The following is a 17,931-nucleotide window of genomic DNA, read 5'->3' as shown; positions in this document are numbered from 1 at the left end:
TGTGTATAACCCTTTTCAATTTTGCACCATGGGGATGCCAGTTTTACAGTTTTACAAACATCTCTTGTTAATTTATTTTTGATAACTATCATTCCAATTCTTTTCAAATTTGGTATGAAGCATCTGTGGGACATAAATTGTAAATTTCAGGATTCCTGCACCCCTTGGGCCTTGGGGGCAGGGCAGAAACTTTCCAAAAATGACCAATTTTCAAAAATTTTCTCTATAACTGCACATGTGTAAGAAAAACTAAATGCCTAGTGGTTTAGAGCAGAAAAGGCTCCACCAAAATTGTAAATTTCATGATCCCCGGGGTAGGGGTTTTGACCTCAGGGTGGGGCCAAACTTACTATATAGTGTTTATGTGTGAAACACTTAAATAACATCTTCTTTAGTGTTATTGGTACTAGATTGAAACTAAATGGATTTTTAGAAAGAGCAGGTAGTCCTTTACCAAAATTGTAAATTTCATGATTTCCGGGGAAGAGGTTCTGACCCCAGGGTGGGGCCAAACTTACTATATAGTGTTTGTGTATAACACTTAGATAGCATCTTCTTTAGTGTTATTGGTACTAGATTGAAAGTAAATGGATATTCAGAAAGAGCAGCTAGTACTTTACTAAAATTGTAAATTTGATGATCCCCCGGGTAGGGGTTCTGACCCCAGGGTGGGGTCAAACTTAGTATACAGTATTTATCTGTAAATTTGATGATACTGTATAAAATCTTAGGAATAGCAGAAAAGTATGTACTAAACATGGTAATTTTACACATCTTGTTTTATTCTGTTCCTGAACATTAGAATTTAGCTTAGATATTCAGAACAGGAATTTTTTTGTAGATACTTTTTCACTAGTACTCGACAGGTGACCGATAAGGCCTGTGGGCCTCTTGTATTTAACATTTTCACATTTATATTTAACGTTTCTGCATTCACATTTCTATATTTACATTGAACGAATGGTGCATTGTGTAGTTGCCAATACACAGTTACAGGGATAGAATATTGACCCTGTTGGCTTTCTTTTGTTAGCTGTTTCTTCACATGTAATTTCAGAGCAATATGATATTGACATCGAGAAATGGAGAGAGGAAGACAAGGTTTACTATGAAACCCACAGCTACCCATCGGTGATGGAGAAAGCGAGGAACCAACCTTGCGTAACGTTTGTTGGAGTTCCTGGGTCCGGTAAGTCTGCCACGGCTCACCACATCGCCCTCAAGTTCGAGGAGGAAGGTTACGAGATTGTTCCAACCAAAGACATCAAGAAGATAGAGGAATATGGTGATCCAAAGAATCCGCAGGTTTTTGTTATTGATGATGTGGTGGGTGTCTTTGGCCTCAAAAAACTAAATTAGATGTGTTGACTGATTATGAACAGAAAATAACACAGCCTTGCATGGGCAAGTCTAGAACTTTGATGACATGTAGAGAGACTGTGTTTAATGAGACACTACCTTACAGACCATTCCTTACCAAAGAAGAGACTGTGATTAAGTTACACAGTTCTGATCATGCATTAGATGATAATGACAAAAAACAGATTCTCCAGAAGTATGGTTTAAATGTTGATTTAATGTCGCCTGCATTGCTGACATCAACATCTCACATGTTTCCTCTTCTCTGTAAATTGTTTTCAAAGGAAACAAAATTCCAAGCTCTTGGTTCAAAGTTTTTCCTGAATCCAGTCCAATGTATCATTGATGAACTTGATGATATGCAGGGACATAACAAACTGAATTATGCAACACTTGTTCTGTGTATGCTAAATGAAAACAGTCTCTCAGAAAACGTTCTAGAGGATAACAAAAATGAACATTTCATTAACATGAAAAAACAACTTTTGAAAAATTGCAGATTAGAACAGTACACTGATACTTTCAAGTTTATGGATGCTTTGTCAGCAATGGAGGGGACATACACAAAACAATGTGGTGCAAAATACACATTTATACATGACTCCATGTTTGAAATTTGTGCTTATCATTATGGCAAACAGTTTACTGACCAAATGTTTGATTATATGAGTAGTAATTATATTGCTAATTATGTCAAACCACAGACAAGTGAACCAGATATTGTTAACAAATTGAAAGAGAAACAGAGTGATTCTCAATCTATTGAGGGGCATGAGAGTAGCAGTGATAGTGATGGAAAAGAGAAGGAGAGTGATCATAAAAACAGTGAGAGAGAGGAATCTCAATCTATTGAGGGTGATGAGAGTGGCAATGATGGTGATGAAAAGGTGAAACAGAGTGATTCTCAACCTATTGAGGGGTGTGAGAGTAGTGATGGAAAAGAGAAGGAGAGTGATGATAAAAACAGTGAGAGAGAGGAATCGTCTGATCTGTGTATAAGGTTACGTGAGGATCAGTACCCACTGTTAGCAGAGAGATTGTACAAAGACATACAGAACATGGAGCTGTATGATGTTTTCAGGAATCAGGTTTTGAAACATCCCAAGGTGTGTCAGACTTTTATTGGTGTGTTAGAGACAAAGTCATACACAGAATTAAAAGACTTATTTCTGTCCAGTCAGGGAAATGTAGATAAGATAGCGAGTAAAAAAAAGTGTGTGGAGGAGAGTGAGAAGTGGAGTGAGGGGCAGAGACAGGAGGTGCTAATGGGGAAGTATAGACTAGGGGATGAGGGAAACATATGGGATGAACACACGTACAATGTGAGAGTGATCAGCTGGGTGGCTTGCTATGGACATTATCAGATATTAAAGTACATAGTACAACAGACTGAACAACACAATGAAATAAGTGAATTGTTTACGATAACAGGAAGTTTTCCACAGGAATCTAGATCCGAGATATTTGAAAAGATTAAGAATAAAGTTTTTAATAGATCTAGAAGAGAAAGAATGGTAGAGGGATCGGGAGTAGAAGCATGCAATAATCCGGAGAACAATAGGCCTGTAGAACAATCTACATCTGGGATATATACAAGTAATAAACAGGAAAGTGAAATCAGTAGGCTTTTAGAAGAGTGTAGATTACTTACATTGTGTTGTTATAGTGGTGATGTACTGACAGTTAGAGTTCTGCTTCCTATCTGTAAGAAAACAATCAATGGGATAGGTCAGATCAGTAAAGGTGTTTTTGTGTATCATTTACCTCTTACTGCTGCATGTGAGGGAGGACATGTGAGTATAGTGGAGGAGCTGGTGAAGGCAGGGGCTGATGTCAATCTACAGGATTATATACGCAAGAAACCACTGATAGTTGCATGTGAGGAAGGACATGTGAGTATAGTGGAGGAGCTGGTGAAGGCGGGGGCTGATGTCAATCTACAGGATAAGTACAGCAGTACACCACTGATAGTTGCATGTTTGGGAGGACATGTGAGTATAGTGGAGGAGCTGGTGAAGGCGGGGGCTGATGTCAATCTACAGGATTATATAAGCAATACACCACTGATAGTTGCATGTCAGAGAGGACGTGTGAGTATAGTGGAGGAGCTGGTGAAGGCGGGGGCTGATGTCAATGTACAGGATGATGACGGGGATACACCACTGATAGCTGCATGTGAGAGAGGACATGTGAGTATAGTGGAGGAGCTGGTGAAGGCAGGGGCTGATGTCAATCTACAGGGTAAGTACAGCAAGAAACCACTGATAGTTGCATGTGAGAGAGGACATGTGAGTATAGTGGAGGAGCTGGTGAAGGCGGGGGCTGATGTCAATCTACAGGATTATGAAAGCAATACACCACTGATAGTTGCATATGAGGGAGGACATGTGAGTATAGTGGAGGAGCTGGTGAAGGCAGGGGCTGATGTCAATCTACAGAATCAGTACGGCAAGACACCACTGATAGCTGCATGTAAGGGAGGACATGTGAGTATAGTGGAGGAGCTGGTGAAGGCAGGGGCTGATGTCAATCTACAGGATCAGTACGGCAAGACACCACTGATAGCTGCATGTGAGGGAAGACATGTGAGTATAGTGGAGGAGCTGGTGAAGGCAGGGGCTGATGTCAATCTACAGGATCAGTACGGCAAGACACCACTGATAGCTGCATGTGAGAGAAGACATGTGAGTATAGTGGAGGAGCTGGTGAAGGTGGGGGCTGATGTCAATCTACAGGATAAGTACGGCAGTACACCACTGATAGTTGCATGTGAGGGAGGACGTGTGAGTATAGTGGAGGAGCTGGTGAAGGCGGGGGCTGATGTCAATCTACAGGATGGTGACGGGGATACACCACTGATAGCTGCATGTGAGAGAGGACATGTGAGTATAGTGGAGGAGCTGGTGAAGGTGAAGGCGAAGGCTGATGTCAATCTACAGAATAGACAGGGGAATACACCACTGACAGCTGCAGTAAGAATGTGTTCTTTATCAATAATGAAATATCTAGTAGAACATGGAGCTGACTTGGTTACTCAGGTTGTTGATATTAATGTGTCAGCAGTATTTTATGCATTAATACTGAAGAAACCAGATATAGTGAAATATCTCATACAGGAACAAAATAAAATTATTCCTGGTCAATGTAATAGAAATGTACACCTATTTAACTGTCTGGTGGACATCAGACATGCTGGAGTTAAAACAGACAGTAGGGATGCTGTGGTGGTGACAGACAGATCAGTGTGGTGTATGTGTGAATACTTGTGGAGGACAATCTGTGAGGGAGAGTGTGGTGTACTGAGACGTCTGTTGTGTCTGGGTCTGGATGTCAATCAGTCGATACAGTTGTATGATGAGGACATTAAGTCTGATGTGAGACCTCTGTTGTATACACTGATTGATGAGAGTGGTTATGTTTTTGATATAATGGAGAAGGTGAGGATCCTACTGTGGGCGGGGGCGGACGTCAATATCAGGGTGAGGTATAGTGAGTATGACTCTGTGTTAGACAGGGAGGGTGTGTTTGTTCTAGAGAGGACGAGGCGACTGGTGTGTAAGTACAGTAACAGTAGAGATTGGCTTGACAGAATGATCAAAGCGTCACAGTGCAAGAGAATGATGTGTGAGATAAAGAAACATGTCAGAAGACACTCTGTATAGTCCCTGATAGAATTGTAGAGAGATGTTGTTACTGAAAACAAGAGAGTGATGTGTGAGATAAAGAAACATGTCAGAAGACACTCGGTATAGTCCCTGATAGAATTGTAGAGAGATGTTACTGAGGACAAGAGATAAAGAAACATGTCAGAAGTCCCTGATAGAATTGTAGAGAAATGTGTTCGTTTTTTCATTAGATGTACTGAATATAAAACCCAATAGGTTTCAAGTATCTTTGTACATAATGCTATTTATAAATTGTCTGGCCGCACATCTCTCTCGTTAAGTTTCCATTTGTTTGTGTACAATAATACAGTGTTTTACATGCATATATTCTGTAAAATTCGAAGCCAGCGATTTTTTTCCTTATATAACTGGTACCGATAAACGGTACCATTCCCAATGCCAAAAACCATTGATTTTTCCCAATTTTGAGACTGAAAATTCCCAATTCACTACTTCTTGTTTTGTTTTCTTTTTTCTTTTCTTTTAGTTAAAATCATTTGCCGATACATTGGTAGAAAATTCCCAATTTGTTCAATATTGACGCTATTTTTCCCAATTGAATGGGTACCGCTACCAGTACCAGTGGGTAGAAAAAAATCGCTGGAAGCTTTCTGAAAATACCGGTATACTGAATAAAATCTAAGATTAATATTAAACGTTGGCTGTGACAGTCTGTTGTCTAAGTCATTGATTATGAATAGGTCTGCTTGTGTATAATACTTAATGCCTTTTTATTATGTACTGTATATGTTTATTATCCACAGAATCAGTATCCAATATTTCTGTTACGTGTTCTAGATTACATTGTTTGTATATTGGACTGTTGAAATGAATCATCAATAAATTGATTAAATACATTACACATGTGTTACAATAAATTGATTAGATATATTACACGAGTGTTACAATCAATTGATTAAATACATTACACGTGTGTTACAATGAATTGATTAAATACATTACACGTGTATTACAATAAATTGATTAAATACATTACACGAGTGTTACAATAAATTGATTAAATACATTACACGTGTGTTACAATACATTGATTAAATACATTACACGTGTGTTACAATACATTGATTAAATACACTACACGTGTGTTACATCTTCCCCTTCTGAATTTCGTACAAATTAAAATTTAATTTCAGGTAAATTCCAGCTTAGTATAGTGTCTCCCAACAGAAAATGAGTCAATGTCTGATTTTATACCGTGGTGGGGGCAGCAATACACAAAACCAGCGTAGCTTTTCTTACATGGCGCCAAAACAGCACCCCATCTTAGCTACACATGTATGATTGAATAAACTTATTGACAATTTGTCTTCTTGTCTATATACCAGTGGTACCAGGAAATACATTCAAGTAAACAAAATCATGGAATTTTACGTTTATTAAGTGAGAATTTGAGTATATATTTTTTCAGTAGAGCGGCTTAATATGAACCCGTTCTATAGGGTGAGAAGGGGGGGGGGGGTTCTGTGCTACAACACTGACCTTGATTTTCAGGAACACCCCCACTTCCGTTTTTATGTGTTTATAGAGTCAGTTATACTCTCATCAGTTATTGATACTAGACACTTTCTATATATTTATTTAAACATTTGTAATCAAGTTCAGACCTCTAGGAAAAGAGGGTTAAAGGGGCGTGAGAAAAGCTAGCTGCAAAATTAACTAGTGTAGAAAATTCCATATCCGGGGTTTCAACAATCTCGTTTAAAGTCAGCATTTCGTAAATTCTATCGTTGTTATAACGATCTAGTTTGCTAATACAACCTATCATTAGGTCAAATACTGTCTGACGTGTCTCATACGTGTACCGATTGTCAGGCCGGTTTCGACACACTGATTGTGACTACGGATAACTCAGTTTACCTGATCAAGAGATAGGGCTCACGGCGGATGTGACCGGTCGACAGGAGATGCTTTCTCCTCCAAGGCACTAGCTGCAGAACTGAAACTCGTCTGAAAAAATATTGGGACACATCGGAGTGCTACAGATCCACCCCTTGTAAAACCTTCGATTTACGGTGCACAAAAAATGCGCACAGTTGAGGTCTTAAATATCGCTATATTCTTAAATCGCCGTCTCATAAATTTCATATCAAAAATTTTCTAACCTATTTTCCTACTATACTAATTGTGTCCAAACATACCTTCAAAAATCAATTAAAGCCCCATGCAACCCGAAAACTCGCAGCTTTTAAGGATTTCGTTCGTTAATGTTAATTCCACCTCTGGTATATCCAGGGGTCCGTGTCTGCCCAACTCTCTATTTTTATTGCATATAGGAGTTATGAGATTGATCGCTATTCGTTATCTTCACCTAGCAATATAGTTTACGCATTGTCGCTCTTTCATTCAGAAGAGGACTATGATGTCTATGAGATACATGTAGGCTTGTAGCAATCAAACACCTCTACAGGACAAGGGTAGACAACTCTACTGGAGAATGTGTTTCGGGGGGATCCCCTTGTGTTCTTCTGTGTCAAGAGAAATAAAAATATAAATGTAGAAATACTAAATAATAGACACTCTTGGCCTAGTGATCTTTGTTTTAAAGTCACATGAGTCACTCACGACCACAACTTTAACCTGTACTACCTGTAGATAGTTGTGTAATATTCGTAAACTTTACATTTTCATCTATTTTTTTACCAGAACCACTGGGCCAATTTCATCCAAACTTGTCATACGGATCTTTGGGTAAAGTGGATTCACCTGTGTTCAACTGAAGGGCAATAATCCCTTCAAAGGGGAAATAATCAAGAAAAAATAAATAGGGACATTTAAAAATCTTCTGTAGAACGAATGGACCAGAGAAGTTCAAATTTACATGAAAGCTTCCTGATATAGTGTAGATACAAATTTGTTCAAACCATGGCCTCCCCAGGAGTAGGAAGGGGCCACAAAAGGAGACTCAGTTTTTATATGGGGGAGACAAAGCAAATCTTTTTTCTCAAGAACAACAGTACCTTGATGAGTCATATTGATATGCAAGTAATAGGGGATTGGAATTCTACATAGCAATATACGTTTTACTCAATAACCGGAAGGACATGACCACTCATATTTTAACAAGCAACTCTGGGTCGTGCAGATAACATTTTATTCAAATCATGATCCCCGGGGATAGAGTGGGGGCACAATCGGGGATTAAAGTTTTGCATGGGAATACGTGTAGATGTATATAGGAAAATAATCTTTAAAGAAAATCCTCAATAACAGCAGTGCTATGATTACTGGTATTGATTAATGCAATCATTCCCAGGTGAAGATTGTTCTAATCATGAACCCCAGGGGTAGGGTGGGGCCCAGATAGAGAATCAAAGTTTTACATGGTGAAATATAATTTTTTTTTCTAAATCTTCTTCTCAAAGACAACAGGGTCGTGATTACTCATATTAATATGCAAACATTCCTAGGTAGTTAAGGATAAAGTTTGTTCAAATCACGACCCCCTAGGTTAGAGTGAGGCCACAATAGAGGATACAAGTTTTACATGGGGATATATAGGACAATACTTTTAAAATATTGGTATACAAGCATACAGTGCGTGATCCGAGGGAATAGGATTGGGACACAATAGAGGTTCAAAGTTTTATATAGAAACATATTTGAAAATTCTTTAAAAAATATTTTCTCAGTAACAGCAAGGACATGATTATGTTAATGTGCAAGCAGGTATGGCAGATTGAAGTTTGTATAAATTATGATCCTTAGGCGTATGGTGGGCTTTAAATAGGGATCTAAGTATATCCATGGGGTCATAAATATTAAAGCTGACATGAATTCACCAATGCGCATTGTTCCCCTTTCATCTCTGGTGTGTCCAGGGGTCCGTGTATGCCCAACTATCTAATTTGTATTGCTTGTAGGAGTTATGAGATTGATCACTGTTCGTTATCTTCACCTTGCATCTCCACCTACCGCTATATTCTTAATTTCTATTCTCACACCTATCGCTATATTCTCAATTTCTATTCTTACACCTATTGCCATATTCTCCATTTCTATTCTCACGCCTATTGCTATATTCTTAATTTCTATTCTCACACCTATCGCTATATTCTCAATTTCTATTCTCACGCCTATCGCTATATTCTCAATTTCTATTCTCACGCCTATCGCTATATTCTTAATTTCTATTCTCACGCCTATCGCTATATTCTCAATTTCTATTCTCAAGCCTATCGCTATATTCTCAATTTCTATTCTCACACCTATCGCTATATTCTCAATTTCTATTCTCATGCCTATCGTTATATTCTCAATTTCTATTCTCACGCCAATCTCTATATTCTCAATTTCTATTCTCACGCCTATCACTATAATCTCAATTTCTATTCTCATGCCTATTGCTATATTCTCAATTTCTATTCTCACACCTATCGCTATAATCTCAATTTCTATTCTCACACCTACCGCTATATTCTCAATTTTTATTCTCACACCTATCGCTATATTCTCAATTTCTATTCTCACACCTATCGCTATATTCTCAATTTCTATTCTCACGCCTATCACTATAATCTCAATTTCTATTCTCACGCCTATTGCTATATTCTCAATTTCTATTCTCACACCTATCGCTATATTCTCAATTTCTATTCTCATGCCTATCGTTATATTCTCAATTTCTATTCTCACGCCAATCTCTATATTCTCAATTTCTATTCTCACGCCTATCACTATAATCTCAATTTCTATTCTCACGCCTATCGCTATATTCTCAATTTCTATTCTCACACCTATCGCTATATTCTCAATTTGAATTCTCACGCCTATCGCTATATTCTCAATTTCTATTCTCACATCTTTCGCTATATTCTCAATTTCTATTCTCACACCTATCGCTATATTCTCAATTTCTATTCTCACGCCTATCGCTATATTCTCAATTTCTATTCTCACGCCTATTGCTATATTCTATTTTCACGCCTATTGCTATATTCTATTCTCACGCCTATCGCTATATTCTATTTTCATGCCTATATTCTCAATTTCTATTCTCACACCTATCGCCATATTCTCAATTTCTATTCTCACGCCTATCGCTATATTCTATTCTCACGCCTATCGCTATATTCTCAATTTCTATTCTCACGCCTATCGCCATATTCTCAATTTCTATTCTAAAGCCTATCGCTATATTATATTCTCACGCCTATCGCTATATTCTATTCTCACGCCTATCGCTATATTCTCAATTTCTATTCTCACGCCTATCGCTATGTTCTCAATTTCTATTCTCATACCTATCGCCATATTCTCAATTTCTATTCTCACGCCTATCGCTATATTCTATTCTCACGCCTATCGCTATATTCTATTCTCACGCCTATCGCTATATTCTCAATTTCTATTCTCACGCCTATCGCTATATTCTCAATTTCTATTCTCACGCCTATCGCTATATTCTCAATTTCTATTCTCACGCCTATCGCTATATTCTCAATTTCTATTCTCACGCCTATTGCTATATTCTATTTTCACGCCTATTGCTATATTCTATTCTCACGCCTATCGCTATATTCTATTTTCATGCCTATATTCTCAATTTCTATTCTCACACCTATCGCCATATTCTCAATTTCTATTCTCACGCCTATCGCTATATTCTATTCTCACGCCTATCGCTATATTCTCAATTTCTATTCTCACGCCTATCACTATATTCTCAATTTCTATTCTCATGCCTATCGCTATATTCTCAATTTCTATTCTCACGCCTATCGCTATATTCTCAATTTCTATTCTCACGCCTATCGCTATATTCTCAATTTCTATTCTCACGCCTATTGCTATATTCTATTTTCACGCCTATTGCTATATTCTATTCTCACGCCTATCGCTATATTCTATTTTCATGCCTATATTCTCAATTTCTATTCTCACACCTATCGCCATATTCTCAATTTCTATTCTCACGCCTATCGCTATATTCTATTCTCACGCCTATCGCTATATTCTCAATTTCTATTCTCACGCCTATCACTATATTCTCAATTTCTATTCTCATGCCTATCGCTATATTCTCAATTTCTATTCTCACGCCTATCGCTATATTCTCAATTTCTATTCTCATGCCTATCGCTATGTTCTCAATTTCTATTCTCATACCTATCGCCATATTCTCAATTTCTATTCTCACGCCTATCGCTATATTCTATTCTCACGCCTATCGCTATATTCTCAATTTCTATTCTCACGCCTATCGCTATATTCTCAATTTCTATTCTCACGCCTATCGCTATATTCTCAATTTCTATTCTCACGCCAATCGCTATATTCTCAATTTCTATTCTCACGCCTATTGCTATATTCTATTCTCACGCCTATTGCTATATTCTATTCTCACGCCTATCGCTATATTCTATTTTGATGCCTATATTCTCAATTTCTATTCTCACACCTATCGCCATATTCTCAATTTCTATTCTCACGCCTATCGCTATATTTTCAATTTCTATTCTCATGCCTACCGCTACACACCGATGATATAATGGTGAGAGCACAATTCATGCTCCACAGCATTCAGGAATATAGTTCACCCGATCACGTTATAACATACGCAAAGATTTGTAGAAACACACTCCAGATGGCAAAACGGCGATTTTGGTATAGGAAACGAGGTGAGAGCCTGAGTAGAGGGAGGAGGATACCAAGACAGCAGTGGTGAACCAGCTACTATTGAGGAAATGCAGTTTAAGACAGTCGGAGATAGCATTCTGACAGAACCAGGCATCCTGTTTGCAAAGAATACCGTCGAGGGTTACCTGGAGTTGTACTCTGTCCAGGACAGAATAGTGGTGAACAATGGGACTCAGAAGTTGGATATTTATAACAGTTTGCATGAAGAAGAACTGAAGACTCTAAGAGAGTCATTGTTTTATAGTAACGTTGATATATATATGATAATACTGATGTACATAGAATAAATGCATTTAAAGCTATTTACGATTAAGTTTAGGTTTAAAAATGTTTGATGAAATAATCCTCCTTTCTTAAACGAAGATCTTCATTGTTATTCGGAAGTTTATATAAAGGGAATGAAATAAATTTTCCATTTCCGCATTTGGAAAAATATTCACAGCATGGCGTATTTCGGACACTTACTTTTTTTATTTGTTGCTTGTGGACACGAACCCGCGCATGCAATTAATTTACTGGTCTGTCCAATTTAAAATTCTTTGCAAGTCGGGCAAATGTCACAGTAAATAAAATTTTCCGATTTGCAGTTCATTGAAAAATTGGCGTGGATTTCCATTCCCGATTTAAGCTGGATTTTGTTTCCTTCCTTGATAAAGCTACAGGTCCCGCATCTATGTTCGCCACATTTCTGAACAGATGGAATATTCTCCCGGGTTGTAAAACGGGGCTTTGGTTAACATCTTCTTTTTAGATCGGGGGCCTGTCGTCAGCTGTTGATAATATCTCTGGGTTGTATAATTTTCTTCATATTTTTAGATTGTTCTAAAATAGGAAAGAAACGTTTAGCATCAAAAAGTATATTTCTGTGACTGGGATTATGTGTAACTACAAAACAAATGTTCCCACTGTGTTTGGAATTAGTGGATCGGCGTGGATTACGGAGATTCTGTATTGGAATTTTAGTTGCGTTTTCTATTCCAGCGTTGATTAGGTTCAACGGGTAATTTTTCCGTAGTAGATATACTTTTAATTCGTCTTAAAGTAGTTCCTGTCTTTTAAATTTCATTAAGTCTATTTAAAACTCCATTGAAATTTAATTTTTAGCGTAATCATTATGAACTTTTCAAAAGATGTATGCAGGATTGATTGAAGATTCATGACAAACTAGTAACTTTCAGTGTTATTTTGATATTTTTTGTGGATTTATTAATTAATTCTCAGTGTTAAAACTCTAATACATGTAACTGGTGAAACACAATCAAGGAAACAATATTTTAGTGTTGCACTTGAGAGTAAAAATGTTTAATTCTATTGTTCTAAAGGGTAGCTACTATTTAAAGGAAACAAAACTTAAGTTGTTTGCTGATATTCACATTGTGAAATTTATTTCTTATCTGCTGATAATAAGCATTTTGGCAAAGGTTACGGACACTGTCCGCTAATAAAGGTAAACAGTTATCCCTTAATGTCAGCAACTGTCATAGCAAGAAATATTTATGCATTTTGTTACTTGAATTAGACCTATCAACAGTTCGAGTGCGCGACAAATGGCAACTCCCGAACCGTCGTGCATCCCTCTAGGTACGTGAACTCTTACTTTTTTAATTTCAATGATCAACTCCCGAGCTGTCGTTAACAAACTCCCGAACTGTCGTCACCGCACTCCCGAAACGTCGCATCAGGTGCCGAACAGTCGCACACCCGAAACGTCGCCGACCCGAACTGTCGGTAATTCACTCACACACACGATGTTCCTTGATTACTACTATCTTGCTCCTTCAAGATTACCTATTCTAGTTGACAATGAAGTGCCAGTCGACTCTCAGGTCCTTCAGGTCTTTAATTTTATTTTAAAACAAAATTACATACTTATGAAAAAATACTTGCAGATAGAGAAATAAGTCATTTTAAATACATTTTGTACACAAAAAACACAGTTAACACCATTTTCTCATTTATGGGTGGTACTTGTAAACAAGCCACCTCCCCTTTGACATTTGGCTGAATTGCATGAATCTTTAGTTTTCACTATTAGGATGGCATAGAATAGAATGTAAGAAGAGAACAGGTGTTCAAAATCTTGTTGGGGAGTTGTTTACTTAATTAGAGCATATTTCAGGTCTATACATATACAGTATGTAAAGAAGTAGACAGTGAAGTGGGAAATTTTCTTGATTTTAAGAGCAGTTATGTCCCTTTATCTCTCTCTAATCCATCATTTTCTACACAGGTTCTCATGACTACATGTTCAGCATGTAGCACCACATATAAGGTCACTTTTACCATAGATACAATATACTTGTAATATTATTTGTTAGGCACAGGGATCTTACTCGAACACTCTCATCACTTTAAAATGACAACATCATACACAGAAATGTAGGGTTTTTAAATAATTTTATTGCGTACTCATTTAGGGCGGTCGACATGATGTATTGGTGTAGTTTCACTCAGAATAAGTCAGATTTGTCAAAAATGGAAGTTGACGTCAATGACATGAGATGTCAGAATTCTTAAAGGTAGCAGGGGACAGTTTCGCACTATAGGTCTGGTCAACTTTTTCAAAAAATGGAATTACCCCGTATTTGAAGTGATATTACATGTGTAAAAATGTATACAATAATTTTAGGATGCATGTCAAATGTAGCCGAGTGCTTAGTAAAAATGTTGATATACAACATGTAGGTGTCACCATGATTCCTAGCATATAGATGGGTGCAAATACGAAACTAAGACACGTGGGCAGTTGCTGAAGAAATTCCGGTGAAAACATGCAGGGTCTAGCAAAAGGTCTGTAGCTGTGAGGGAAGGTGGATGGCCCCATATGAGAGGTAGATTTTTGAGAAGGGCAGATAGGGTTCTTGATTGTGCACAGTGTCTAAATCCCCATGTTTGGTACTGTGATGGTGTGTGTGTGTGTGTGTGGGGGGGGGGGGGTGCGGATTAGCCCAAATGAGGGAAAATCAAAGCAAAAAAGGGGAACCTGCTCAGAGCATGTTTTGTGCACCAGCACCAGTATTTATAGATTACATGTAATTTAGGGTCATAATTTATTAACTACACTAATATGAAATACAAGTATGGACATAAAAGGGAAATATGATTTTTCATTAGTCTGTCATAATCTGACTTTGGTGTATACCCCCTATCCACATGTTTCAAAACCAAAGAAACTGTCCCCTGCCACCATAGGCCATCAAAAAGTATTAATTTTTACGTTAAAACGATAATTTTTAACTTTAAATAAGTGTTATTTTCGTGAAGTTCATACTTTCAACAATGCAACAAAAATTGAGAAAGCGCTGGGAAAATTTAAACTTTTTCACATTTGACTTGTTTGCGGTTTTTGGTCCTTTGGTTTCAATATTTTTATTTAACATAAGCAAAAAATTAGATAGAAATGAATTTCTTGTATGTAAATGTAAAACTAACGATGTTTCATGGGTACTGACTAAAACCCGGTCTCGGTCCCGGTTTTCGGTCTCGGTCCCGTGACTAAAACCCGGTCTTCGGTCCCATATACTTTTATTCAATAAAAATAGAATATATCAGGATATTTGAGCCCCATTTCTCAATAACTTAGGTATGACATCTCATGCCTGCATTCTGATAGTAAATTGATCATATTATTTTCTTCTTTTGTAAAATAATATGTGAAAACTCCGGGACCGGTGGGACCGAGAAATAAAAACAGTGCTAAAAGCCGGTCCCAGTCTTGATGTTTTTTATTTTTCTAAATAGCCGCTTTAATCTACTTTTTTTTATGAGAAAAAGATAAGAGTGTTATATTCAATAACATTCCTTTGTATGCACATGTATGTTTCTGATTTATTGTATGTTTGTGTTTTATTCCAATTTTCCTTTTTAATGTCAAAATCGAACTCAACTACGTGATTTTTTTCTCTCCCAAATGAACGCGTTACAATACATTTTCATGAAAAGATAAGGATGTAGAAGAGAAATAATATATATGTACTTATCCTGGTGTATTTGTTTGTAATTTACTGTTGGATGTAGTATTTACAAAATTAAGTCTTTTTTAATATTTCATTTAGGTCAAACACCTGACCACACGATTGATAAAATTTTCAAATTCAATGTTGGTGTATTCCGAACCGGGTCTCTGTATATGTACATGTATACGCGGGTTACTGTTCTCTCTCTCTCTCTCTCTCTCTCTCTCTCTCTCTCTCTCTCTCTCTCTCTCATTTACGAGTGTATAGTGAGAATCGCATTAATTTGTTAAATTATGATGTTATATTAGTTGTTTTAATCAGGGAAGAAAAGCCCCTATGTAAATATTAGAATAATACGTCCAAGATATGAGTCCAGAATGTACGATGTATGAAGTACTTTAAAAAATTATGTTCATTAGTGAAATGGAAAAAAACAAAACAAATATTGTCCTTAAATTTTATTATGATTATTGAAACATGATGAATAATTGTTGTTGATAGCGAAACAAAATTAATGTGCACTCTAGTCAACAACCCCTCCCCCGCCCCTTTCCAGAAAGATTCTGAATACAAGAATGATGCTTTTGAAAAGCAAATGTTATACCCCCGTAATCGGATATTCGGGGCGCATTTAAATAATCGGATATTATATAGTTTTTGCATGGTCCATCCGTCTGTTTGTCAGCAAAAACTTCAACCTTCGGCATAACTTGAATGCATGTTGATAGGGTTTTCATATTTCACATGTGTACTCCTTGTGACAAGACCTTTCTTTACATGCAATTCTTCACCTTTCAAATTTGACCTACTTTTGAAAATCTTTAACTTTAGCCATAACTCTTGAATGGTTAGTAAAAATACACGAGGGTATAAAATGCTTCACGCAGGCATACTTTTCATGAAGCGCTAACAGTACCGTAGGCCTATTTGTATTTTCAAAACTGAAATTTATTTCTTAATTAAATTTACATGTACATATCTTGCATATTTATAAATGTAGATTTCATTGTTTGTAAATTTATCAGTTTATGTCAAATTTATGCACTTTGAAATATAAGATATTTTGAAAATAGGAAACCAACAGTTTTTGTGCAGCATAATTAATACATATATGTTTGCACATATACGTATATAACTATTCACAATAAATATAGTTACCACATAATATTACAGTAAAAACATACCATAGATTATTTGAAGATCATCTAAAGTCAGAGGGTATCTTCTGTATAAGTATACATAATCTGAGAATTTTTGGTGAGCATGTGCTCTATGTATGACACACTTTTATAGATACTATAAATATATTAGGTGGACTTTTTTTAAAGCATTGTATCTAAAAGAACCACAACTGAAAAAAAAAAGAAAACTAAGTATGAAATAAGAAAGGAAGAAATATTTTATAGTATTATTTATTGGTTATATACAACTATACCCATATAAAGAGATCGGGTTCGGAATACCAAACATGAATCTTTGAAAACTGATTTTGACAGGAATAGAAGAAATATCACTGACGCGGATGAGGTGATAATTGCACATATCAAAAGTATTAATTGAACATGTGATCGCTATTTTAGATTGTACCATGCTTTGATCATAAATACCTGTATATATAAGTATAATAACTGTGAAAAAGAAAACAATACTTCTTGTTAGATACAAAGATTTGTTTAATATCGTTTAAAAAACACCATTCTCTTCGTAAAACCATGCATAGAATGAAGAATGTCCGTTTTCGGTTTTGGCGTTTAAAACACAGTACTAGATTTACCGCTTTTGAGTATGCTGCATCTCCAGTTTAAGTATTTATACCTATTAATATTGTTTTGTTTTTTTTTAATTGTATGAATCAATTTGGACATAAAGATTGTTCCCAAGAAATATGAAGTCATTCTGTTAGCCGGTTTAATATAATCTATAAAACATCGCAATCCGGGACAGTCGGCAGTACTAGATTTACCGCCCACCAGCGTTTCCCGCGTGCAATGAATAGGCGGATCAAAAATGTCTAAAGTTAGAATACTTTGATTGAGGTCTGTCCCCACGCGTTAGGTGCTAATATTTCGGGATATTTTTTCTCATGTTATGGATCTAGATACTAATGCCAATATTTATTGCCCCGCCAGGGCCGTAAATTAACCTTCAATTTGGAGGAGGCAGGAAATTAGTCGGGGGTCTGGGGGCCGCCCAGGCCCCCAGACGCTGAGCACATTTTGTGCACACTGAACACGTTTCGTGCAAAATCCTTGATTCTAGGGCCTTCTAAGATGTTACTTGACTAACTCATTCTA

General features: G+C 36.8%; 2 protein-coding genes and 1 long non-coding RNA gene across 7 annotated transcripts in view; 2 read left to right on the top strand and 1 right to left on the bottom strand.

The window, feature by feature from the left end:
• LOC125676784 (uncharacterized) overlaps window positions 1–2,245 on the top strand; it is a 33,711-nt gene extending 31,466 nt beyond the window's left edge. For all 3 annotated transcript variants that reach the window (XM_056159747.1, XM_056159749.1, XM_056159750.1), the window contains one exon: window positions 1,058–2,245. In XM_056159747.1, coding sequence (XP_056015722.1) covers window positions 1,058–1,359 — 302 coding nt within the window. In that variant the 3' untranslated portion in view covers window positions 1,360–2,245. The remainder of the gene's footprint in view (window positions 1–1,057) is intronic.
• The window catches only part of LOC130053120 (serine/threonine-protein phosphatase 6 regulatory ankyrin repeat subunit B-like), a 107,290-nt gene continuing 90,759 nt past the window's right edge, over window positions 1,401–17,931 (top strand). Inside the window, exon 1 of the mRNA XM_056159736.1 lies at window positions 1,401–4,268. Within this exon, the coding sequence (XP_056015711.1) occupies window positions 1,401–4,268 (2,868 nt within the window). The remainder of the gene's footprint in view (window positions 4,269–17,931) is intronic.
• The window catches only part of LOC130053124 (uncharacterized), a 30,425-nt gene continuing 23,838 nt past the window's right edge, over window positions 11,345–17,931 (bottom strand). For all 3 annotated transcript variants that reach the window (XR_008801610.1, XR_008801609.1, XR_008801608.1), the window contains exon 3: window positions 11,345–12,503. This is a non-coding gene — a long non-coding RNA (uncharacterized LOC130053124). The remainder of the gene's footprint in view (window positions 12,504–17,931) is intronic.

Source organism: Ostrea edulis, chromosome 3, assembly GCF_947568905.1.
Source record: "Ostrea edulis chromosome 3, xbOstEdul1.1, whole genome shotgun sequence".
NCBI classification, from domain to species: Eukaryota; Metazoa; Mollusca; class Bivalvia; order Ostreida; family Ostreidae; genus Ostrea; species Ostrea edulis.
The sequence above is the reverse complement of the archived record's forward strand: the minus strand, read 5'-3'. Positions and strand labels throughout refer to the sequence as shown.